The sequence below is a fragment of the Danio aesculapii genome, chromosome 2 (genome assembly GCF_903798145.1).
Source record: "Danio aesculapii chromosome 2, fDanAes4.1, whole genome shotgun sequence".
Classification (NCBI taxonomy): Eukaryota; Metazoa; Chordata; class Actinopteri; order Cypriniformes; family Danionidae; genus Danio; species Danio aesculapii.
In genome coordinates this window covers 5,594,378-5,620,084 of record NC_079436.1, presented here as the reverse complement: position 1 = coordinate 5,620,084, position 25,707 = coordinate 5,594,378, and the positions used below count along the sequence as shown (strand labels likewise).

The 25,707-nt window shown below is 37.6% G+C and overlaps 1 protein-coding gene across 2 annotated transcripts in view; it reads right to left on the bottom strand.

Annotated features, from left to right (window-relative positions):
* The window catches only part of pex5lb (peroxisomal biogenesis factor 5-like b), an 89,818-nt gene extending 64,851 nt beyond the window's left edge, over positions 1-24,967 (bottom strand). For both annotated transcript variants that reach the window (XM_056471466.1, XM_056471473.1), the window contains exon 1: positions 24,721-24,967. In XM_056471466.1, the coding sequence (XP_056327441.1) occupies positions 24,721-24,741 (21 nt within the window). In that variant the 5' untranslated portion in view covers positions 24,742-24,967. The remainder of the gene's footprint in view (positions 1-24,720) is intronic.
* Positions 24,968-25,707: the final 740 nt, after the last annotated feature.

Sequence of the window (25,707 nt, the reverse complement as noted above, 5' to 3'; positions counted from 1 at the left end):
GCGTTGACAAACTTGGTTGGTAAAAAAGTTGCACAACCAACAGCAACCAACCAACAGTATCTGCGGTTTTCACTAAAATTACTAAGTACAAGCGTGAAAGCGTGAAAGCGAAAGATTGAAGTAGTGTACTGATGGTGTGACACGTTACCTGATCGATTCACAAGACTGAAGAGTCGCTAGATAGAGACAAGATTAATTAAAAATCATGATTAACAACTATAATGAAACGTGATCCAGCGGTACATCCTTGATAAACTGTCCGACGTGCACTGCTCTCTGGTTTTGTGCTCAAGGGCCTGCTGACTGCAGGAGCTCAGATGTCCGCATATGCTGCTACTGCAGCGCGTGCCTGTGTATATGTGTGTGATCACATGATGTGCGTTTTCAGTGGTATAGTGTGGAAGGAGGGCTTTTTAGAAATGCTAGGTATAACGTCAGTGTAGACATGGATCATTTTCCTTCTAAAATGCCATTTTAAAACTAAGACGTATTAGTGTAAACAGGGCCTAAGTGTGTATATTTCACGAGCGGGTTACTGCTGCCACGGGGGCGGGGCGGACAAACACTCTGTCATGCACTGCAGCATATGCGAACGTCTGAGCTCCAGCAGTCAGCAGTCACGTATCACAGCTTCAGTACACTGCTTCAATCTTTCATTTTCATGCTTGTACTTAGTAATTTTAGCAAACACCTTTAGATACCGTTGGCTGTTGGTTGTGCACCTTTTTTACCAACAAAGTTTGTTGACGCCATTATAACGACACAGATCACTCTGCCTATTCATGCCAGAGTCCAACGTAAAAAGTGATTGACAGGTGGTAATTTGTGTGTAACTTCTCTTTATTTATTTATGATTTGGTTATAAGTAAAACAAAGATCATGCAGGTCAGGTAGTTGAAACGGTAGGCTACAAATGATTAATTAATTATGAATTAAATAATTATACATAAATAAATAATTCACCGCCGCCTACAACAACAATACCATCGTCTATCACAATGTTTCACATTAGACATCGTACGATGCCAAATTGGTCTACATCGACCAACCCTACGGACCTGTAGCTTTTGATGTGGAGTGTCCTTTTCTGCAGGAGATACTGTTGCCCTAAAAACTAAATAAAATTGTTAAAAACCATGTAAAAAGACTTATACTAAATAATAAGGCATATACTCGAGGAATGGTATAACAGAAAATGTTAGCAGTTTTAAAACCTTGACTTTTCCAAACCATGATAATCTACTCGAAACGCAAAAAGAAATAATAAAAAAAGTCTATCAAAAATTTATTCTACAAATAACTTGGTAAGTATTATAATGTTCATGACAGGGGCTGAATCATCAGTTTTGTTCTGATAGATATCATTCGATCAATCATTTTCCTTCAGTTTCTTTATTCGTCAGGGGTCGCCACAGCGGAATGAACCGCCAACTTTTCCAGCATATGTTTTACACAGTGAATGCCCTTCCAGCTGCAACCCAGAATTATGAAACACCTATACACACTCATTTACACACTCTACGGCCAATTTAGTTGACTCAATTCACCTATACCACATGTCTTTGGGCTGTGGGGGAAACCGGAACACCCAGAGGAAACCCACGCCAACACGGGGAGAACATGCAAACTCCACACAGAAATGCCAACTGATCCAGCCGAGACTCAAACCAGCGACCTTCTTGCTGTAAGGCAACAGTGCTAACCACTGAGCCACCGTGTCGCCAACTTCTTCAACACAATTTATTTTATTTCAAGAAACATATTCAGAAACAGTAAACATGTCAGGCTAAATATTATAAATAAGTCACTAACTTCTGCTGTTTTCATTCGTTTCAAAAGCCACAGATTTCTTTCTTTCTTTTCTTTGGATATGAAGTAAACCCGCTGCACAGCTCAGGTCTATAGCATGCTTGGATGTTGGTTGTTGGATGTTGGCGATTTGTTTTTCAGATCTTTGCTGAATTGTGGGCTGATCCTTTTCGGCTGGAGATACATTAATAAACATTAACAGAGTCATTTTTGAGTATTTTTAAAGCATGGTAAAATACTTGCTTGCACAAAAAACACAGAAACAGTTTCACTATAAATTTTTTTCATGCCAAGGTTGACATTTGTATGAACTTTCTCATAACATAAAATTTTTGGGATTTTAAAACCTTGACTTTTCCAAACCGTGGTAAACCTTGAAACCAGTTATCATCCCATGCCTACTCGGAAAGCAAAAAGAAATGAAGACTATCAAAATTAGATTCTACCTATAACTTGGTTTTAAAACTTATTTAAATAAAAATATATATATATTTTTTAAAAATTTTGTTTCTTGACAGGGGCTGAATCATCAGTTTTTTTTCTGATAAATATCAATTTGTATAAATAATATATTTATAACAAAACATTAGCATTAAAATGACCCTAATAGAAGTTTTTTGACACAAAACTGACCAAAATGTCGCTCTTTTGTGCTTTAGGTTTCAATATAAAATAAAAAAAACAATAAAAAAATGACAGTATACAGCGTAAAAAGACTAAAAGTAATGACAACAAATGTTTTATCTTACTTTAACTTAATTTAATAAGATAATCAGGTTTCAACAGCATTTTTAAGTTATACAAGTTCTGCTTTGTCAGTTTGATTGATGCAATTATGATGACTAGAAAAAATCATTAGATTTGATAAAAAAATGAAGGCTGCAGCAATTTTTAACACATTCTTTATATTTAAACACATTCTTTTTTTTAAAAAATCAATTCAAAGGGACAAGGCGACGCGATGCCACAGTGGGTAGTACAATCGCCTCACAGCAAGAAGGTCACTGGTTCATGCCTCGACTGGGTCAGTTGGCATTTCTGTGCAGAGTTTGCATGTTCTCCCCGTGTTTGCGTCGGTTTTCTCCGCGTGCTTCGGTTTCCCCCACAAGTCCAAAGACATGTGGTATAGGTGAATTGGCTAAGCTAAATTGGCCGTAGTGCATGAGTGTGTGTGTGTGTGTGTGTGTGTGTGTGTGTGTGAATGAGTGTGTATGGATGTTTCCCAGTGATGGGTTGCAGCTGGAAGGGCATCCGCTGCGTAAAACATATGTTGAATACATTGGCGGTTCATTCCGCTGTGGTGACCCCAGATTAATATAGAGACTAAGCCGAAAAGAAAATGAATGAAAAAAAAGGACAATTTTACATCATCCTCGTGTAATTCCAAACCCATAAACTGTTCAACATTCAGATTTCTTTGATAAAACCTGTGAATATTTCTGTCCTTCCATTGAAAGTTGCTAATATTGTTAGTGGCATTCAAAAAGCTCATAAAGAATCAATCAGATATAATTTTCTCATTTAAAAATAAATTCTGGCTTCTAAATTTCTGGAAAAATAAATTCTGTACATATAAATGACTTATCTGTTCTACTCATGTTTATCTACAGTACATAAATGCATATATCCAACAATTCTTTGTCATCCTAATGCCATTGGATGCCTGTGAGCCTTGATGTGATGGCCCGTTCAGTGCTGCTTGCAGTTTTAGATTAGCTTCGATTTCATACATGCTCTTTCAGTTTAAGCGAACACAAAATATGTAAAGTGAATGTGTTTTATTTTTAAGAATTGAGTTTGTCATCTCACTCAATTCACGCTGTAATAGCACATCCAATAGGGCCCTGTCATCTGTCCTTACATCTCTGTCTGTGTTAATATCGTCTTTCAATGTGTGCTTTTAGCATCAAAGACATCCCGAATGATGTGACCAGTATGAAGGACATGATTATTGCATATGTTTCAAATTTTTCGCTCCATTTTGCTGGCAAATGAGTTCTGTGCATTATATATTCACAATTCCTCAATATTCATGAGGCATACATTGACACAGTTTAGTCTTTGAAAGCAAGCTAAGCATTAAAGAAGATAACCCAGAAAGCCATATCGCAAAAGCCCTATTCACATGGGATTGGTTTTATCTGGGGACTTTGTGTGATTTAGAAATTACCCCCCACATATGAAGTTCACATGGTGCATTTGCAAAGCTTGTGACACAATTTTACCCATTTATCTCCTGTTTATAAAGTCAAGACATTGTGTTGCCCAGTTTGATGGATAAAAAAAAACATGTATTCATTTATTCATTTTCCTTTTGGCTTAGTTCCTTTATTCATCAGTGGTCACCACAGCGGAATGAACCGCCAACTTATCCAGGATATGTTTTCAACCCAGGCTCATTCTGAGAATGTAGTCATGTGGACGTTTCTGGAGACCGCGAAATACGTAGCCGGGGGTACGTACGGCTGCATTTAATTTTTTTAAGCGAACGCTGCGGGGCGGTGTGACGCCGTTCCCTTCGCCGCTTGCCGGCCGGCCGCTCGCCTCCGTGTGGAGGGCTTTCCCGCTGCCACCAGTTTGTCCGGTTAGCTCTTCGTGTACTTTGGCGGACTCGAGGTGCAGAGAGGGGCTGACCACCACCACGACAACGACGACGACAGGGTTTGAGTCCGGGGAAGAGCGGTTCCAGAAATCAGGTAAGAAAACAAAAACAAAATCCAAAAAATAAAGCGAAATTAAAGTTCATTACAGGGTGAGAATGTGGTCGAAATCCGAAACGTGGTAAAAATCATCACATTTTTGTGGCAACAGTCTGTGACTATAAGCACCTTCTAATGGTTAAAATTAATAAATTTTATTTTATATAATAACACTTCATAAAAACAGTCTGGAGAAACACTTTGATTGACGTTCTCTCTTTGTACGTATGATCAGAGGAGGAACACCCCGGCCTTAAGTGACCATCTCTCCCTCATTAGCACAGAACAACAGTTGAATCTGCTACTATGCTGACACACAGGCATTTGAAGCCCCGCCCTCTTTTGAAAAAGAGCACAATGTCATTTGACTTTAAAGCGACAGTCTCCAAAATGGCACCATTTGGCTCAAAGCCTAAAAGGGGCAGGTTCAACGAGTTGTTATTATTACTATTTATTTTTGTTGTATTTTTGAGCTGAAACTTTACACACACTCTATGGACATCATAGACTTATTTTATATTTAGTAAAAAGGAGCATAAAAACCGCTAACAGAGTTGACATCTTCCACCATTATGTGCTTTAGCTCAAAATGCTAACCTCAAACCAGATACCACATAACATGTCTAAAACAGAAGTTTACTTATTTTCATTATATTATCGTTTTTTTTTAAGTGAATGAAATAAATCACTGAAAAATCACAATATCAAAGTTGATAAATTGTTAATCTTCTATCGGTGTGTCTTAAATATTTTGTACAAGCTAATGAGAGAAGAATAATGACACCCCTCAGTACCTTCCTGAGTTTCCCGCCAAAAGTGACATCAGTTGGAGCCAGTCACATGCTTTTTCTATCAATGCTTTATAGAGAGCTATGCCTTTTATTAGGGTAGTAGGGTTGAACAGAATGTAGAGACAGGCAATCCATTTATTTTCAACATAGGCTCATTCTGAAAACGTAGCCCTATCTACATTTCTGGAGAGTGTGAATTATGTAGCCAAGTATGTATGGCTGCATTTCATCTTTAAATCGAACGATATGAGGTGGTATGACGCCGTTCCTTTTTGCATTAACCAGCTGACTGCTTACCTCTGTATAGACGAATTTCCTGCTGTTACCAGTTTGACCAGTAGCTCGCCATGAACGTCGGTGGACTTGTGACGCAGAGAGGAGGGTAAGACGAATCAGGTAAGACGAAAACAGAAGCCAAAAAATAAAAGCCAAAGTAAATAATAGAGTGAAAATGTGGTAAAATCTGAAAACGTAGTGAAAATCAGATGATGGCTATTTTTTCTGGATTGCTTTTTTAAAACTGTCGTTTGGGTTTAGGGAAGTGGGTGGGTGGGTCAATCTGTGCTTTTGAAAACACTATTGGTTGGGTTTCAAGGCAGGGCTTATTTTGTGACGGGACAAGCTGGATCCGGCACCTCTGAAATTTGATCCAGCACCTCATTTTGCCAATGTCCCTCGTAACACGCACCCCCGCCCTGCTCCGCTCCTTACTTTCTTCCGCAACTCCCCAACCCTCCTCACTTTCGTCCGCGACACCCCCTCCCCGCTCTTTACGTTTGTCCACGACAAATCTCCCCCCTCGCTCTTTACTTTCGTCCACGACACCTCTCCCTCCTTTAGTAACATGCCGGATCTGTTAGCCTGATCTGTTCCGGGACCTCGTAATTTACAAATTAAGCACTGGGTTTAGGGAAGGAGGAGTGGTCAGTTGATTGGTTGGTCAGTCAGTCAGTCAGTCAGTCAGTCGACAGCGGCCTCTGGTGGATTTACGCCAGAACAGCAGGCGCGAATGGCACTCGGAAGAGAAATTTGAGATCTGAAAAAGCGTACTTAGCGCCATCTGGTGGATTTGCGAAAACAAAAACTGCTAAAAAACGTTGCTCCTGGGACGTATTTGCCGCTCTCCAGAAATGTTTATAGCGGTACGTTTTCAGAATGAGCCTGGGTTGTTTATTTTTATAACTATATATAAAATTATAAATGATATACAAATATGACACGATAATTGAAATCATGACAGACATGGAAAATTCACCAATCCTCGACAATAGTTACAAATGACTATCGGTAAAACTAATCCCATGTGAACAGGGCTTTTATTTGAGGTATTTATGTGCACTGCGTTCGCTCAGTTTCTCTCCGGCCTGTCGTATGATCATCCATCTACTTCTTTATTAACGTAGTCTTTCCACAAACCCCTCACTGAGCGACATTTCCATCCCTTCGACCACTCCATCAAGCTCATGTTTGACCTTTAGTGCACACTAAGCAGGTCTTGCATGTGAGCAAATGTGACACACACACACACAATCACATTACATTTAATAATCCCACTATAATTCACTCATCCAAGTCTATTCTCAACGTAATGATGTGGAGCGGTACTGTGGCTCAGTGGTTAGCACTATCACCTCACAGCAAGAAGGTCACTGGTTCGAGTCCCAGCTGGGTCAGTTGGCATTTCTGTGTGGAGTGTGCATTTCTGTGTGCATGTTCTCCCCCTGTTGGCGTGGGTTTCCTCCGGGTGCTCAGGTGTTCCCCACAGTCCAAAGACATGCACTATAGGTGAACTGGATGAACAAAATTGGCTGTACTGTATGATTGCAAGCATGCATATGCGTTTCCCAGTACTGGGTTGCGGCTGGAAATGCATCCACCGCTTAAAACATATGCTGGAATAGTTGGTGGTTCCTTCCACTGTGGTGACCCCTGATAAATAAGGAACTAAGCCGAAGAAAAATAAAATGAAATGAACATAGTGATGTTGGATGCTCTTTAATAGATCCTTTTTTTATTAGCCATGGCTAGCCAATACACAAAATCGAAGGTCTGTCCTGTAATCAAGCCTACAGAGCAGAAAGTCACATTTCTGCCACGTCTGACTCAATATAAACCAATGTGCTGCTTCAAATAACCTTCAAATTTAGTTGACTGTTCTAACTGTACGTTTAAACCAAAAGCGGTGAGAGTGTCAAAGTAGCCGGAGGTCATACATTTTCAATGGGAGCCCTGCGGCAATAAGCGGCAAGGAGCAGCGCGGCGCATCTTAGCCGGTGTGGGCGTCGAGGAGAGTTGAAATCAAGTTTAATTATTTCCAATTATTTGCAATGTTTTCTTACAGGAACATGCACTAAAAATGATACTGGTGAGTTACTGATGTGCATTAATGTTATACTTATTATGTTATAATGTTATATATACGTATAGTTAAGGTCAGAATTATTAGCCCCCCTGAATTACCTGAATTATTAGCCCTCGTTTATTTTTTTCCCCATTTTCTGTTTAATGGAGAGATTTTTTTCAACACATTTCTAAACATAATAGTTTTTAATTCATTTCTAATAACTGATTTACTTTGCCATGATGACAGAAAATAATATTTGACTAGATATTTTTCAAGACACTTCTATACAGCTTAAAGTGACATTTAAAGGCTTAACTAGGTTAATTAGGTTAACTAGGCAGGTTAGGGTAATTAGGCAAGTTATTGTATAATGATGGTTTGTTCTGTAGACTACTGAAAAAAATATAGCTTAAAGGGGCTAATAATTTTGTCCCTAAAATGGGTTTTAAAAAATTACAAACTGCTTTTATTCTAGCCAAAATACAACAAATAAGACTTTCTTCAGAAGAAAAAATATTATCAGACATACTGTGAAAATTTCCTTGCTCTGTTAAACATCATTTGGAAAATATAAAAAAATAAAAAAAATTCAAAGGGGGGCTAATAATTCTGACCTGACTTAAACTATATATATATATATTATTTATTTATTTAATTTTTTTTTATTTTTATTAATAAATTTTTTTTTAAGCGGGAATCTCATGTGGCAATACAAAACAGTATTGTTGCTTCAGAATATTTCAGACATATGGACACATTTGATAATTAAGTGGAGCAAAGCCACACCACATGCAACTTGATCATCCATTTTTAAATGAATTTGATAAAAACTGTGCAACATTTTCAAGCTAGAAAGCATGTTTTATGCAGGAATGTTACTTATACGATATGCTGCAACGGCGCCTTTAAATAAGAGATCAATGTAGCGAATTTTGGTGCTCTCGCTGCCGGAGCTGAAGGTAGACAGCATTGTCGCCAGGGCGGCCAGAGCGACCTTTGTATGAACGGTTCAGCCTGGTGGTGGTGTAATGGTGTGGGGGATATTTTCTTGTCACACATTGGGCCCATTTTATTAACTGAGCATTGTGTCAATGCCACAGCCTACCTGAGTATTGTTACTGACCATGTCCATCCCTTTATAACCACAGTGTACCCATCTTCTGATGGCTACTTCCAGCAGGATAACGCACCACATCATAAAGCGCGAATCATCTCAGACTGGTTTCTTGAACATGACAATGAGTTCACTGTACTCAAATGACCTCCACAGTCACCAGATCTCAATCCAATAGAGCACCTTTGGGATGTGGTGGAATGCAAGATTCGCATTATGGATGTGCAGCCGACAAATCTGCAGCAACTGCGTGATGCTGTCATGTCAATATGGAGCAAAATCTCTGAGGAATATTTCCAGTACCTTGTTGAATCTATGCCACGAAGGATTAAGGCAGTTCTGAAGGCAAAAGGGGGTCCAAATCAGTACTAGTAAGGTGTACCTAATAAAGTGGCCGGTAAGTGTATATTATTAATTATTTTTACACATTATATATACTATGTTTTATTCAACAGTACGCTTCATTCACAATCCAGTATTTATAAAATAATACTGAGGCAATTTCATCTTTTGACAGTGGCTCAGAAACTGCACCCGCTTTTAATTGATTTCCAAAATTAATTTAATATATGTAGTATAAATTTAATCCATAAAACATTTTCATTTACTTTTAAATAACATGCAATTAAGTAATATAGTCAGACGTCAAAATCTCATCGCTTAGTTTAATGTGAAAGCTGATGATATTTCAACTGCATGCTCATTGTGACAGACTCTTGCTATGGAATACTGATTGAAAATGTTGCATATTTCCACAGGTGAACTGCAGATTAATGCAAGAACATGTGCAAACAGATCAGTTTTACCAGCCACAGTGCACAAAAAAATCTGACTAGTGAAGTGATGAATACACAAGTGATGCAGGCTCAGATTGTGTTGACTGGGTGAAAACTGATCACACCAAAGAAAGCAAGCGGGGGAATTGTAGGAAATGCTAACACAAGCTGTGATTGATTGTAATTTCAGAACAGCATATCTTTAGTTTAGAGATGATGATACTAGGATAAATAACAAAAGTATCTCCCTCCTGTTAGCTTGCTGTATAGTGTGAATGATCTATACCCATATCCAGCAAAGAACAGCTTCTTGTAAGAACAGAAATATTGTGTTACCTTGAAAATCCTGCAGGCAATACCTTAGAGAGTGAAGCAGCCTAAGGCGGCATCAATCTTCACTCGTATCCGAGGTCAGTGTTAGCTCTGCTGGGGCTCAACAGAGGCTTATTAGCATTAATCATACCTTTAGAAACCACACTCTACTCCAAATTACACAAAAGCCCCAGTTCTACATGCATTCCCTCAAATCTCTCATCACAGGAACAAGAGGGGAATGTTTGGCTAGAGCACATTAGCACAAACCTTCAACATTATTTGAAGGCCAGATAGAACGTGAGATTAATCCACACATGGGAGCCACGTCAAATAAGAATACATAAGACTAGTCACTTGTATTGACTCTTTTCAATGGGGTAAAATGTACCGGTCAATATGGCCACTTTATAGTGAAGAAAGCCCTGGCGTCTAATAAAGGAGCCAATCATCGATCGCTATAGGCTGATGATGTCCAGACGAGGGTTTTTATGACAGTTTCTGCAGCTTCATTGTTATCAACCCTCTGGGGTCAGCAAACGCACTGGAATCTTGACATGAAAAACATATCTACATAAAACTTAAAACTTCTACTTTTAAACAAACCAACTACACTTGAAAACAAATGTTCTCTGGTTTTGTAAACTGTATGAAACGAACGCGAGGTACAGTTGGGCCAGTATGACCTCATGGATTCCCGCTTCCACCATTCAATTTGCGAGATTTGCCATTGGGAATTACTTCAGAAGACCAGTGTAATTAGACGAGGCATTGTTCAGAGGGTGATAATGTGTAACACATAAGTTATTGATTCTTATGGCGAAATGCGATGTACAGTTGGCCTAGTATGACCTCTTGATTTCCCGCCTCTACCATTCAAATGCCAATTACATGACAACGTAATATCTACATAACTTAAAATTTCTACTTTTAAATGAACTACCTACACCTGAAAACAAATGTTCTCTGGTTTTGCAAACTGTATGAAAGGAACGCAAGGTACAGTTAGCCTAGTATGACCTCTTGATTTCTTGCCTCAAGCATTGAAATGCCAATTACACGGCAATGTAAAATTATATCTACATAGAAATTAAAATTTCTACTTTTATATTAAATAAAATCACTGTCATAAATATTTCGTCCGTAAATAAAATTCACGCATCAGTAATTATAAAATCTTAAAGGAAAACGAAGCGTACTCGTAATTTTACGAGGGTACAATTTTAAAATCTGCGATTAGAACAGACACATATACGACATTTTCTTTGTCTGTATGTATATGACTGATAAGGCTCGCTGCCTGTAACGTTAACTTACAATATGCTAGCTCTCTGTCCTCGGCCCGTTCTTAATTTTGATTCTGTAAAATGTCCAAGAAACACAGCGAAATTGGGCCTCAATAAGTCTCAACCTTTATTACAGCTCATAACGGACATTTCTCAAAGAGGGAATAACAGAAATCTTACCTGAGACGTTGTGTGTGAGCTCGAACGTCCAGCAGGCACGCCGTTGTGATCGATGACTCTTGCTTGTTTATTAATGCCTGTGACAGCGGTGACGTAATTTTGACAGTGAAGTGTCGCTGTGTGATTTGTACTCGTAATCAGGACTTCGTGTCCGTGGTGAAACTGTAATTCGTGTTTGTAAAGTACACCCATCGTAAAATTATCAATCATATACAAACAGACAAAGAAAATGTCGTATCTGTGTCTGTTCTAATTGCAGATTTTGAAATTGTACCCTCGTAAAAATACGAGTACGCTTCGTTTTCCTTTACGATTTTATAATTACGGATGCGTGAAATTTATTTACGCACGAAATATTTATGACAGTGATTTTATTCCATACTTTTAAACGTCCCAACTACAAGCCTGGATTATACCTCTGCATCTACACTTCTTTTCTGGTGTTTTGTTTTTTCTGAATGCTACCTTATTGTAGAAGTAGCTCAAACTCGCTCATTTTGAGGCGGGAACCGGGGGACGTGCAACAACTTTAATCATAAGGTAAACACAAAACAGCCTTCCACCTGGAGCTCCTTCATGGGACTCGACACTTGTAAACACTCGCTCCAACGGGTTCACGTGGCTCTCGGTCCCGCCCACACTCATCAGCGCTACGAAGCCGACCAATCACAGAGCTTGCGCTACACGTCGTTGCGATGTCAACGGAGCATGCGCTCGATGCAGAAGTTTAAAGCAGCCTACACTTGAAAACCAATGTTCTCTGGCTTGTAAAGTGTATAAAATGAACGCGAGGTACAGTTGGCCGAGTATGACCTTTTCATTTCCCGCCTCTACCATTCAAATGCCAATTACATGACAACGTTATATTACATCTACATAAAACGTAATATTTCTAAGTTTAAATAAACCAACTACACTTGAAAACAAATGTTCTCTGGTTTTGTAAACTGTATGAAAGGAATGCAAGGTACATTTGGCCCAGTATGACCCCTTGATTTCCCACCTCTACCATTCAAATGCCAATTACATGACAACGTAATATTACATCTACATAAAACTTAAAATGTCTAAGTTTAAACAAACCAACTACACTTGAAAACAAATGTTCTCTGGTTTTGTAAACTGTTTGAAATGAACGCGAGGTACAGTTGGCCCTGTATGACCTCTTGATTTCCCGCCTCTACCATTCAAATGCCAATTACATGACAACAATTACTTGTACACTGCAAAAAATACTTTACTTACTTAGTTTTTGTCTTGTTTCTAGTCCAAATGTCTAAAATTCTAGTCAAGCAAAATGTATTGTCTTGTTTTCAGAAATAATATGCCAATATTAAGTAAGTTTTTCCCTAAAACAAGCATAATAGTCTTGTTTTTCCTTTTGGAATAAGATTATTTTGCTTGTTTTAAGGAAAAACTGACTTGATTTTGGCATATTATCTCTTAAAAAGAGACAATATGTTTTGCTTGTCTAGAAAAGGCTTTTTGATTCAATAATTTTTACATATTTGGACTAGAAACAAAACAAAAAAATCTAATAAGAAAAGCATGAACAAAGATGTCAACAAATTTAATCATAAGCTTGCCAAACAGTTGTGGAGAATTTGATGTTTCCTCATTGAAAGAGATGCTTGAGAAGTGTTTTAAAGATGGCCGCCGAGTGAAATGACTTGCCTTAAAGGGACTTTGGCCACGCTTTTAGGTCAAATAGAAAAGCCCATGTTATTTGCACTGTGCTGCTTTTCAATTTACAATAATCCTCTGCGTTTTGCACCTACTTGCACCAGGGAATAAGTGTGTCATCTAGTCGCGGCTGCTGTGTCATGTGGCAGCTGTATATGGTCGCGGTGCATGATCCGCTTCAGAAAAAGAGGCCCAACAGCTGCACCGTCATCAGCCAAATCCAGATGCTTTAAGTGATTAGCAGTTTAAGCTGCAGCGAAGAGAAACCTGCACATCTGACCCACTTTCTGAAGGCAGGATGAATTCCTCAGTGAGGGAGTGAGTGTGTATGTGGCCTGTCTTCAGCTCTCCTAGGATTTGATGACATTTAACTACACCGTGTTGAATTCATGAATGGGGCTGATCCATTAGCTTACATCGAAACTGGCACGTTCTGCACAATATTTCAGATAAGCTACCATCTGGAATCGCACTTCAGAATCGTGCTCTATCTATAGAGCTCAGCATTAGCGGCGAATGTGAAAATCTCTCAGGTTACTGGAACATGGAGAGCTAAATGACTGAACAATGTCTGGTGATCAATGGTTTAAAGTATGGTTCAACTTTCATTGACTTTCAAAAGCAGTCATTTATTTTAATGTTCTAATGGATACTGTAATGATCCGGAGGCATGTTGTTAACCACTTATCAGTGCATTTCCAGAAGATTAAATGTGGCTTGTTTAACAAAAGGAATTTCTTCAAGACAACAGGCACATGGTGGCTCTTGAGGGAACGCAATATCATTTAAGTGTTATTTACTCCTTTTTTGTCTTACAAATAAAGTACTGTAACATTTTTTGATTTGATTCCAATCTGACAGAAAGAAATATAATTTGTAATTCTCATTACAATAAAACTATATTAAGAAGGTGGTGGCATGGTGGCTCAGTGCTTAGCACTGTCGCCTCACAGCAAGAAGGTCACTGGTTCGAATCCCGGCTGGGTCAGTTGGCATTTCTGTGTTGAATTTGCATGGTGTGAGTTTCCTCCTGGTGCACTTTTTTCCCCCACAGTCCAAAGACATGCGGTATAGGTGAATTGAATAAACTTAACTGGCCGTAGTGTATGTGTGTACATGTGAGAGTGTATGGATTCCCAGTACTGGGTTCGTGAATTGGGTAAGCCAAATTGTCCTTAGTGTGTGAATGAGAGTGTATGGGTGTTTCCCGGTGATGGGTTGCAGCTGGAAGGGCATTCACTGTGTAAAACATATGCTGGATAAGTTGGTGGTTCATTCCGCTGTGGCGACCCCTGATGAATAAAGGGACTAAGCCGAAGGAAAATGAATGAATGAATATGAGCTCATAGTCTGGCCTTGAGTTTCTGCCTAGTGTGTTGATCCATTGTTGGCTGACATGAATTTTTCCACCCTATTCTGTCTGGCTACCATTATTTGTTATATTTCTTGTCAGGGTACAACAAACTTCTAAATTAAATGACAAATTTATAGGTTTTCAAAGAAAATCACAATGACTGACAGAAAGGTTAGCAGATTATGGAATATTTGGCATAAAGGGGTCATCTAAGGATACAAAAAAATAGTTTGTGGGGATGTTTTCATCTACTTTGGGGTGATTTTGAGGCCTAATTTGACCACAGCTTTCTCTGTGTTTCAGCAAATAGAATGGTTTTTGGTGACAAATCTTATTTTGACACATATTTTGAGAACATGCTTTGAAATTTTTCCAGTGCCAACTGACCCAGCCAAGGCTCGAACCAGCAAGCTTCTTGCTGTGAGGTGAGAGCACTGCCTACTGTGCCACCGCGTCGCCCTAATTTGAACATCACACAAGGGTTAATGATTTAACTTTTGACCAATAGTTGACATCAAACTGATGTAGTGTGTGACAAGAAAATAACAATATGTCAAATGCTTCCAGTCTCAGAATTGGCATCATGTCATTTTCATCAATTACACGGTGGCTCTGTGGTTAGCACTGTCGCCTCAGAGCAAGAAGGTCGCTGGTTCGAGTCCCGACTGCGTCAGTTGGCACTTCTGGAATTTGCATGTTCTCCCGTGTTGGCGTGGGCTTCCTCCGGGTGCTCCGGTTTCCCCCACAGCCAAAAGACATGCGCTAAAGGGGAATTGAATAAACTAAATCGGCCGTAGTGTATGTGTAAGAGTGAGTGTGTATGGATGTTTTCCAGTACTGGGTTGCAGCTGGGTGGGCATTCGCTGTGTAAAACATATGCTGGATAAGTTGGCAGTTCATGTGCCGACCCCTGATGAATAAAGGGACTAATGAATGAATCAGCCAGCTCCTGCTCACTAGATGGCACTGCGCTGAAACCTCAGGACATGGTAGATATATAACTCTGAGGTAGCACTTTTGAATCTAAATGTACTGTTAAATATATGTCCTGAATGAAATATGATATGAAAATGGTATAAATTAAGTACAAATACTTCATCAGCCGTGCTGTCCCTGTTACACATCACTCAAATCTTCTCCCATCACCTAATGGGACAGTAAAGTATGAATTTTATTACTCCAGACTTACTACTCAGCTCACGTACTATTTAGGGAAGTATGCAGTTTTGGATGCAGGGCAAGCTTTCTCTTAATATGCTAAAGGTCTAAATGATAAAATCACAATATTTCATGACAACATTGGGAGCAATAGAATTGGCTTGAGCCATGAAATAATGATTTTTTTTCGCTCTCTTATGTCTTAGAATCGATTAGCACAATTTTATTAGCATTGATTTTCATTGTGCTTAATTTGTTCGATCCTGGGCTACAATTCCAAAAGCACTGTGAAACCCAAAGTATATTTTCAGCATTTGTACACATCAAATGCACAGATGCACATCAAATGCACATGTCAAAATGCACAGAATATACTATTCGATAATATGCTCACACAAAGACGCACGCTAAAAACACTTGTCCTCATCCAATGTCTGTGTTTTCTCTTTCCGAAAGCTATGATCAATCAAATCTCTTTGTAATTGTTTAAAAAAAAACTGTTCCTCAAATGCATGTATTTTTATGCCCCTTTCACACAGTGATATCAGTAAATATCTGAAAAAATTCCGGATAGACTTTACCGGTAAATTAAAAAAAGGGCTGTTCAGACAGGCGAGGACGTTACTTTTTTTTTTTCGGAAAAGACCATTCACACATCTATTCCAAAATACCGGTAAATTCTGACATTATTAACCAGAAATTAGCTCTAAACAGCTGCGCTTATATTTGTAAACATTTGACTACATTACAAACTCTGTGGATGGATGAGTATTGTGAACAGCTTCGATGAAAACATATGGAGGAACACTTTCTCATGTCGAGATGTACATAAAATATGTGTGAGCTGGCGCTCACCGGTTGCTTCATGTGCACACGCGTCAAGCAACTGAAGAAAGCAGAGCTTGAAGGTAAACAAACAGCGGTTTATCATGAGCATTTTATCGATTATTTTTTACACAGTTGCATTAAGAAGGAACATAGAAACGTTATCTGACTAACATCTATCAGCTAAATGTGTCTGGGAAAATATTCAAAGGCTTTTATTTTCATAAACAGCGCTGATGTGAATGCGTCTGAGTGTCCTGATTGGCTGGAGTAGACGTCTCACGTCAGTGTGTTCTAAGCATGAACACGCTCTTTTTGGCAATTTTCCTTCTGCGTTTACACAGCGCAGCATTCCAGCAAATTACAGGTAATTTTACAACTTCTCTTTCTGGAAAATAGCCGGAACGAATTTACCGGTATTTTCAAAAAGGGCCTGTTCACACATACAGACCTCTGGAAAGGTCTGTATGTGTGATAGGGGCTAAAAATTTTACTGGATTTTTTCAAGATACTAGTATTCAGCTTAAAGTGACATTTAAATACTTAACTAGATTAATTAGTTTAGAAATTTCACAGTATGTCTGATAATATTTTTTCTTCTGGAGAAAGTCTTATTTGTTTTATTTCAGCTAGAATAAAAGCAGTTTTAAATTTTTTAAAAGCTATTTTAAGGTCATTATTATTAGCCCTACATTTTTTTCTTTAATTGTCTATACAGGCTAATAATGTTGACCTTATAGTTATTTTTTTAATAAAAACTACTTTTATTCCGAAATAAAACAAATAAGACATTTTCCAGAAGAAAAACCATTATGGGAAATACTGTGAAAAATTCCTTGCTCTGTTAAACATCATTTGGGAAATATTTAAAACAGAATAAAAATAAATAAATCACAGGAGGGCGAATCATTTTGACTTCAACTGTATATCAGAGATTTCAGAGTCCCCCTGTCAGTGATGTTATTAACAACAGTCCTATACTGTTGAACCAACACAGTTCACCGTTCACAATGGAGGTGTGACTGTTACTATGGTTTCTTTCTTGCTAGTCAGTTCCTTCAGGATTTTGCGAGTCCAATGGTTCTTGAGATTGAAAAAAAGACAAGATTTTACAAGATTTAGTGCATTTTCACAGCAATACAGAACAATTGAAGCAAATAATGCCATAAGTTTTGAGAAATTCCCATTATTTTAAGGTAGTTTATTTATCAATGTTGAACTGTAGTGGCTACGATGCAAATGATTGTATAGAAAATGCATACCCAAATGGCTCAATGCCTTCAATACCCAAAAATGTTTTGGAAAGCGTATTTTACTTCATTTCTACCTCTCTCAAAGGCTTAATAATCACACCTCCTGCTTGTACAAATGGAACAAAAGCACTGCTCCAAGCACAAAAATCTCGACATAATGGTTTTGTTGAAGGTAAATTTCTGTGATAAAAGGCTAACAGCGCATCAAAGGGCTTCTCTCTTCTGTGTCCCGCATCCCTGTGCTAGGCTGAACTAATGTACCTTCACAAGGGAAAGCCTCGACTGTTGGGAACATTGCTGTATCAAAGGAGGGAAAGAAACACCTCTTAGAGGGATAGTTCACCCTAAAATTTTACTTCTGTCAAAAATATTTTTACCTAATTGTATTTACCGGGCCGTAACGTAAAGTGTGTGTGTAATAGTGAGAGTGTATGGGTGTTTCCCAGTGCCCAGTGCTTTTTTAAAGTTTGGACTGCTTATTTGTTCATGTCATTGTTCAAAACATACATGTTTTATTTGTATTACTTCTGGAAATTAGTAATATTTTGTCTGATCTGTTTTATTTAAGATCTTCCTGTTATGGAGGTAATAATACTGAACCATTTTGATGATGAACTATAGCAGAGAATTAGATGACGATTAGGGAGAATATTTCTGATGTTGTACAATCTAGTTGGTCAACAGATTTGTCCAGTTGTTGCTAGATTGGATATGGTTGCGGCCTGAAGTTAACGAGGATTATTTCTATAATTTATAAAATTTCCCATTTATTGTATTTTATTAGCGTCTACCCCCACCCCAACCCTAAACCCAACCATCACAGTAATGTAAAAACAGTAGTTGTACAGAGTATTATTTATGCTATCTATTATATTACTTAATAAATTGTATTTTTAATGCCTACCCCCGCCCCAACCGTAAACCCAACCGTCAGAGTACTGTAAAAATATTACTTGTTGTTATACAGTGTCATAAAAAATGCTGCTATATTGATGTGCATATCGCACTTCCGGTTGGCCACTTATCCGATATAGACTTTACCGGTTTGTCCATTACTGCTGCCTATTCATGCCCATTTTTATCATCACATGATCTGTTTAAAACAAAATTTTGTTAAAAATGTTAAAACATTTTTTATGCGCATGCTGGAATTTATTCCACAAATATGTTTCCATCATAATATACCAACCCAGGCTCATCCTGAAAATATACCCCAATATACATTACTGGAGGGCACCAAATATGTCCCAGGAGGTATGTTTTTTTTGCTAATTTTGTTTTCGTGAATCCCCTAAAGGCCGCTGTGTACGCTTTTTCAGATCTCAAATTTCTCTTGTAAGTGCCATTTGGCCTGCTGTTCTCGCATAAATCCACCAGAGGCCGCTGTTAACTGACTGACTGACTGACTGACTAACCGATTGACTGACCCACCCTCCTCCTTCCCTAAACTCAACCAATAGTGTTTTCAAAAGCACAGATTGACCCGCCCACCTGCTTTCCTAAACCCAACCAAGTGTTTTTAAAAGCAATCCAAAAAAAGAAAAGCTCCCCGCTGCCTGATTTTTATCACGTTTTCAGATTTTACCACATTCTCACCCTGTTATTTACTGGTTTATTTTATTTTTTGGCCTTTTGTTTTTCCTACAATCTTTGCCGGACTCAAACCCTGTCACAACGGTCAACTCCGCTCCACGTCATAAGTACACCAACATACGCGGCAAGCCACTAGACAAACTGATAACAGCGGAAAAGCTGTCCACATGGAGGCAAGCGGTCAGCTGGAAAAGCGAAAAAAGGAACAGTGCCATACGTTCGGGATCTCCAGAAATGTATATAGGGCTACGTTTTCAAAATCAGCCTATGTTGTAATTTATGCACACTTTTTTTTCAGATAAAAAGTTTATCCTACTTAGTAACACAAAATATAGCCCACAGTCAGTGAAAACCTCTCATCTGTGTCTGTAATCTTCAGCAGCACATGTAGCCTCTGTTAGAGAGTAATTCCATCATTCCAAGTTCATATTAGTCCAAAAGGTGAAGATAATAAGTTAGTTATACATGGCATTTTGTTCATGTTTGCTGAAAAATAATGTGCTCCATTTTTTCCGGCTTCTCCTTTGTTTCTTCACGCTTCACTCTCGCGTTTGTCAGTGTCTGACAGGATCGGGTTTTAAAAGCACGTCAATAATCAAGCGCAGGTTATTATCATCAGCTCAAGAAGTTTGTTATTTCAGATATAATGTTAGACGCCCGCGAGCGCAAACAAGAAAGCGAAACCGCTCGTGCCTCAGACTGGCTCGTAAAAAAACTATGCGGCACAGGGTAAATCTGCTCTTCTTCTTGGCTTTGTGGCTGTCCATCAAGACGACGACAAGGTTTGTTTGAGCCCAGATCGACCATGGCTCGTTATTATATGTATTTATAATTCCGCTAAAATCTCTCGCAGTGTATTTCAAACATGGCGGGTTTTTTGTTTTCATTCTGGCTTGTTGCGTAGCGAATGACGTATCTCTGTAAACCAATAGCGTTCAGCTGCGCATGTGGCTCTGCCTTTTGGTACCCTTTCTCATGTTTGGTACCCTTTCGAAAGAGTGCCGAAAAAGTGGTACGGTACGGTACGGTTCGGTTCGGTACGCCTTTTGACAGTGGAAATGGCCATAAAAGCGTACCAAACCGAACCGTACTGTACCGTACCACTCAGTGGAAACGGGCCATTTTAGAACCAGTTTGATGAAATGATGAGGAACTTTTCATTTTTGGGTGAACTATCAGTTTAATCACTATCCTCATCTGAGAAATGGGTACTATTTTAAGTTAATTCTTACATAAGTGGAAACCAAAAGAGTAGAATAAAGCATCAATAATGCTCACTCTCAGAGTCTTATATATGCAAATTCAACACATGACGTTCTCTGAGAGGCAGAAATCAGTGAGAATGATTTGTAGCATCCATAAACCAATACCATCTGAGCCTTTACACACAACTTTTAAAGGGTACCTATTATGCTCCTCTTTACAAGATGTAAAATAAGTCTCTGATGTCCCTAAAGTGTGTTTGTGACGTTTTCAGCTCAAAATACCACACAAATAATGTTTTATAACTATTTGAAACTGCCCCTTTTAGGCCTTGATCCTAATCGTACCGTTTTGGTGACTGTCGCTTTAAATTCCAATGAGATTTGCTCTTTTCAAAAGAGGGCGGAGCTACAGATGCCTATGTGTCAGCATAGTTGCAGATTCAAAAACAACACTAACAATTCTATGCTAATGAGGGAGAGATGGTCACTAATGGGCGGGGCTTTCCTCCTTTGATGACACGCGCAAAGAAGAGAATGTCAATCAAAGTGTTTCTACTGACTGTTTTTATCAAGTGTGATCATAAAAAATTATTATTAAATCTTTACCACTAGTAGCTGGTTATATTCACAGAATTTTGCCACATAACTGTGTTTAAACCCCTTATAGAAGAGATTTTTGCTCCTCTGCATCTCAAATGTCAGAAAACCAGCAAATCATCATGCAGCAAATGACTGCAAACATACACCAGTACAGCACAGTTAGTGTCCGATCACAAGGCACTGAACTATGGTCTCAAACACAACTACTCTGATTTACAGCTCTGTAAGAGACAAGGCATATTTATCTTGAGGACTCGGAAGCAAACCACACTTGATGGCAGTTCCCTGAAGTGCAAGCACAGCATCATCAGTCATGTGAACGGCAGCAGGCAATATCTAAGTTCATCTGGCTCTATGAAGGTCAAATTCATTCCAAGTGTGAAACACAGATGTTGAGCCTGCAGTCAGGTATTAATTAATGGCTGAAGTGTATTGCTTCTTAAAGAAAAAAGAAACATGCATTTTAAACAGCTTCTTCACAAGGTTGAGTTGACATGTCTAGACCCACTTCAGATAAAAATGACATTTGCATATTCAGGCCTAAACTAGAGCTGTGCAATATGACAATAAAAAGTGTGTTGTTTCATATTAAGCTCTATAGTTTATTTCGTGGTGTCACAAAATACATTGTGTTTGGTAATTCTTTGTGGTCATTTATATATGCGCAGTGTTACATGCCATTATGCACGCCAGGTCTCTCTTGTAAAAGAGATGGTTAAATAATGGTAATAAATAAATAAAATTACAAGGATTCAGACAGAAACAGAATAGCCTATATAGCATTGAATAGCATTGTGAGAAATTGCAATCTTGAAAGCACAATGCTTACATATTGCATTATATTTAGCAATATATTCTATTTTTATGTTGGACCTGTGATGATTGGTTTTTGAAAAGTGCTTTATATTTTATTAATATTTATTTTATATTTCTAAATGAAGTGAGATATTCGATCACACAAGAATGGGTAAATTATTTTAAAGTATATAGCCCTACTTTAAAATGTAAAAATGAAATAGTCCTTTTCATGTGTTCACATATGTATATATATGGAAATATATATACAAATATATATATATATATATATATATATATATATATACAAATCGGAATCGCAATATCTGTAAATAAAATTAATAAATAAATTTAAAAAATCGCAATTAGACATTTTCCCCAAATCGCACAGCCCTAATACATATATATATATATATATATATATATATATATATATATATATATATATATATATATATATATATATATATATAAACATTGTGATCAGCTAATTGCAAGAGGCTGCGATATGAAATATATTTGTATTGTTTAATTTTCCCTGCCCAAAGCGAATGCTTGACTGCCGTCTGTGTGTGACAGACTTACTAGCCAATTGAGTGAGCACAATTGAGTGATGAGTGTCTTGCTAAAAAGTTAACTGAAAGTATTGCCAGTGACACTCAATCTAGTAGCAAGCAACAGCAAAGTACAATTTGAGAGTTGTTTCAGCCTTGTTAGTTTGCTGAGTGTTCTGTATTCTTAGAATTATTATTATTTTTTGCTTTAATAATAAGCTACACTATCTCCCTAATTTGAGTTCAACTTGTTTACAGAAAGGTAATTTTATTTGTTTACTGTTTGCTCTAGAGAAAAATTTGTGTTTCATTTCTGAATATTTAAAAATAATCTTAAATAAATTATTAAGTAAGTTAATATCTTTTCAGTTCTTTTTTTAACTAACACTCACTAGCACAACACAACACTAACACAACACTAGCAGTAAGAAGCTACAATACAGACTATTGAGCTAAAGCTTGACTACAAAAATTAAATCACAAATTAAATCGAAATCGTTGTATTTGTAATGTGTGTCGCACAGCCGTACTATATATATATATATATATATATATATATATATATATATATATATATATATATATATATATATATATATATATATTTATTTATTTATTTATTTATATACATATATCAGCAATTCTATGCAAATGTCAACCTTGCTATGAAAAAAATAGGTTTTTCGCCAAAATATCAAAACCTTTTCTGCGTTTTTTTGTGTGAGCAAATATTTTACAGTGCTTCAAAAATACTCATAAATGTCTCTGTTAATGTTTTTAAACTATTATATTTGATTTACCAAAATCACACATGTGCCAATTTCACATGATCTGTCACATCCATAACAGAGCTTTTTCCTCATAAATGCAAAAAATGTCAAATAAAATAAAATCAATCTTTTTTATTCTATAGAGAGCCAACTCTTTTCCTTTTGATGAGCATTGTTTCTTTTGGCCTGTGCATTTAATTCACAGAATTTCTACAAGGTAAGTGGTAGACTGTAAACTCGCTTACTTTTTTGTCGCATGTTTATTTTCTTCATTTAAAATATAAAAAGTGTTTACAGATTGATATTTTTCTGATCCTTTAACTCTGTTGTTAGTTGATCTGGAAAATATAAACAGATGTTTCAATATAATGTTAACATATACTTTCTTTGTGAATTTATGTTTTGAGATTATACTGCAAATGTCACACCCATAACACTGGAGTTGCTCATATATATATATATATATATATATATATATATATATATATATATATATATATATATATATATATATATATATATATTCATTTTCTATTCGACTTAGTCCCTTTATTAATCTGGGTACACCACAGCAGAATGAACTGCCAACTTATCCAGCATATGTTTTACACAGCGGATGCCCTTCCAGCTGCAACCCATCACTGGGAAACATCCATGCACACTCATTCACACACATACACCACGGACAATTTAAGCTTACCCAATTCACCTATAGCACATGTCTTTGGACTGTAAAGGAAACAAGATCCACCTAGAGGAAACCCACGCGAACAAGGGGAGAACATGCAAACTGACCCAGCCGTGGCTCGAACCAGCGACCTCCTTGCTGTTAGGCGATCGTGCTACCCACTGCACCACCGTGACGCCCCTATATTTATATATTAATTGCTTATATATAGTAATAAATGTAACTAATAACTGGCTAAATTTACAGAAACAGTACTATATCGTGTTATATATCGTTTTCAGGATATGAGATTACTTATATCGTGATTATTGTCATATCGCCCAGCCCTGAACATGTATATACTCACATTATATGATGTTTACGTATATTTATGACAATTTTTACAAACATTTCTTGGCGTTCACATAATAAATCGTTCAGAATATTGATAGATAGAGGTATAAACCTGATAATTAATAATATAATACAGATGTAGCCTAATCATAACACATTCTATTGAATGAAAGTATGTTTTACCATGTGAAACTTATCTTACAGTAACATGACTCGTGAAGAACATCACCTTTTCCGAGGCAATTTCAAAACCACGATGTTTTTATTTAGTGCAAATGACACAAACACAACCAGAACACAGTGTTCAGACAGTAAAGACGTTAAAATGGGACAAAATAACGCCTTGAAATATTCCCTTTCTCAGACTCTGAGTTTACGCCTCCTCAGGCTGTTCAAGCTTACGTCGTGAAATGTTTTATTTTTTGCCCGAGCTAAAATCCAGCTTAAAGAGTGACAATATAATATAGGACAATAACAATATAAACTCCTCAATTTGTGCATTTAGTTTACACATGCGCACGTGCCGGTAGATGGGATGCTTCACGCGCCGTTGGCCAATATTAATGAGGGGTTAAAAATAAACAGCACACGAGCTTACCTGTGAATGTCCCTGGTACATATTCAGTCCAAGTGTTAAAAACACCCGCAAATTGTCAACGAGGAGACAGAGGAGCGGAGCTTTCCCTGAGTCTGTGGTCCTGATGTGTTTTCATGCTCCAGACGCGTCCACGTGAGGATTCCTCTTACAGGACCTTTCGCGAGATCGAGCATCCGAGTTCCTGACGCTCATGTTACGCCGCGAGCTTCGAGGTAGACGGTTCAGTGTGCGATATGACTAAAGCAGTGTGAGTCTTCTGGGTTTTCTCCTCTGGTTATTTCACTCCTCAGTGGAAATGTTCGAGTCCCAGCCCACTTTGGGCGCGGAAACGCCTCATTCAGCCGATGCCGCCTCCCATGAATAACATCAACACTGAAGATGCTGCTGCTGCTGCTGTGGGAGGGCGTCGGTACTCTACTATCCACTGTTATTAATGTACTTTACTCTGCTAAGTGATGAAAGAATATACACCTCTGGAAAAATAATTCGAGAAAGAGATAATTTCAAAGTTATTTACAGGTGCGTAGGGTATTTATTTTGAGTTAAAAGGTTTTATTTGTGTTACTGCTGACAGCGTGCCTTTTAAGTAGGATCTGGAGAGGCACATGGTAATTAAAGACAGGTGTGTATGGCCAAGGTTGCAACTGAACTCTGCAGAAAGGTAGATCTCCAGGAGCAGGATTGGCAAATTTTTCCACTAAATATTTTCATTTTCTTCAAATAAATGCTTCAACTGATAATATATACTTAAAATTTTGACGATTTGTTATGTGTAGTTTATGAAATAAAACACAACATAACTTATTACACAAATCATATAACTTTTAATGGAAAATCCAGAGAATCGATGATGGCATATTCATAAAGGGTATTCATAATTAATATTATAGTAATTATTTGTAGTATTGTCTTTTATTTTATTATTTATTATTATTAGTAGCAGTAATAGTAGTATTATTACTATATTATTATAGTATTGATTGTTTT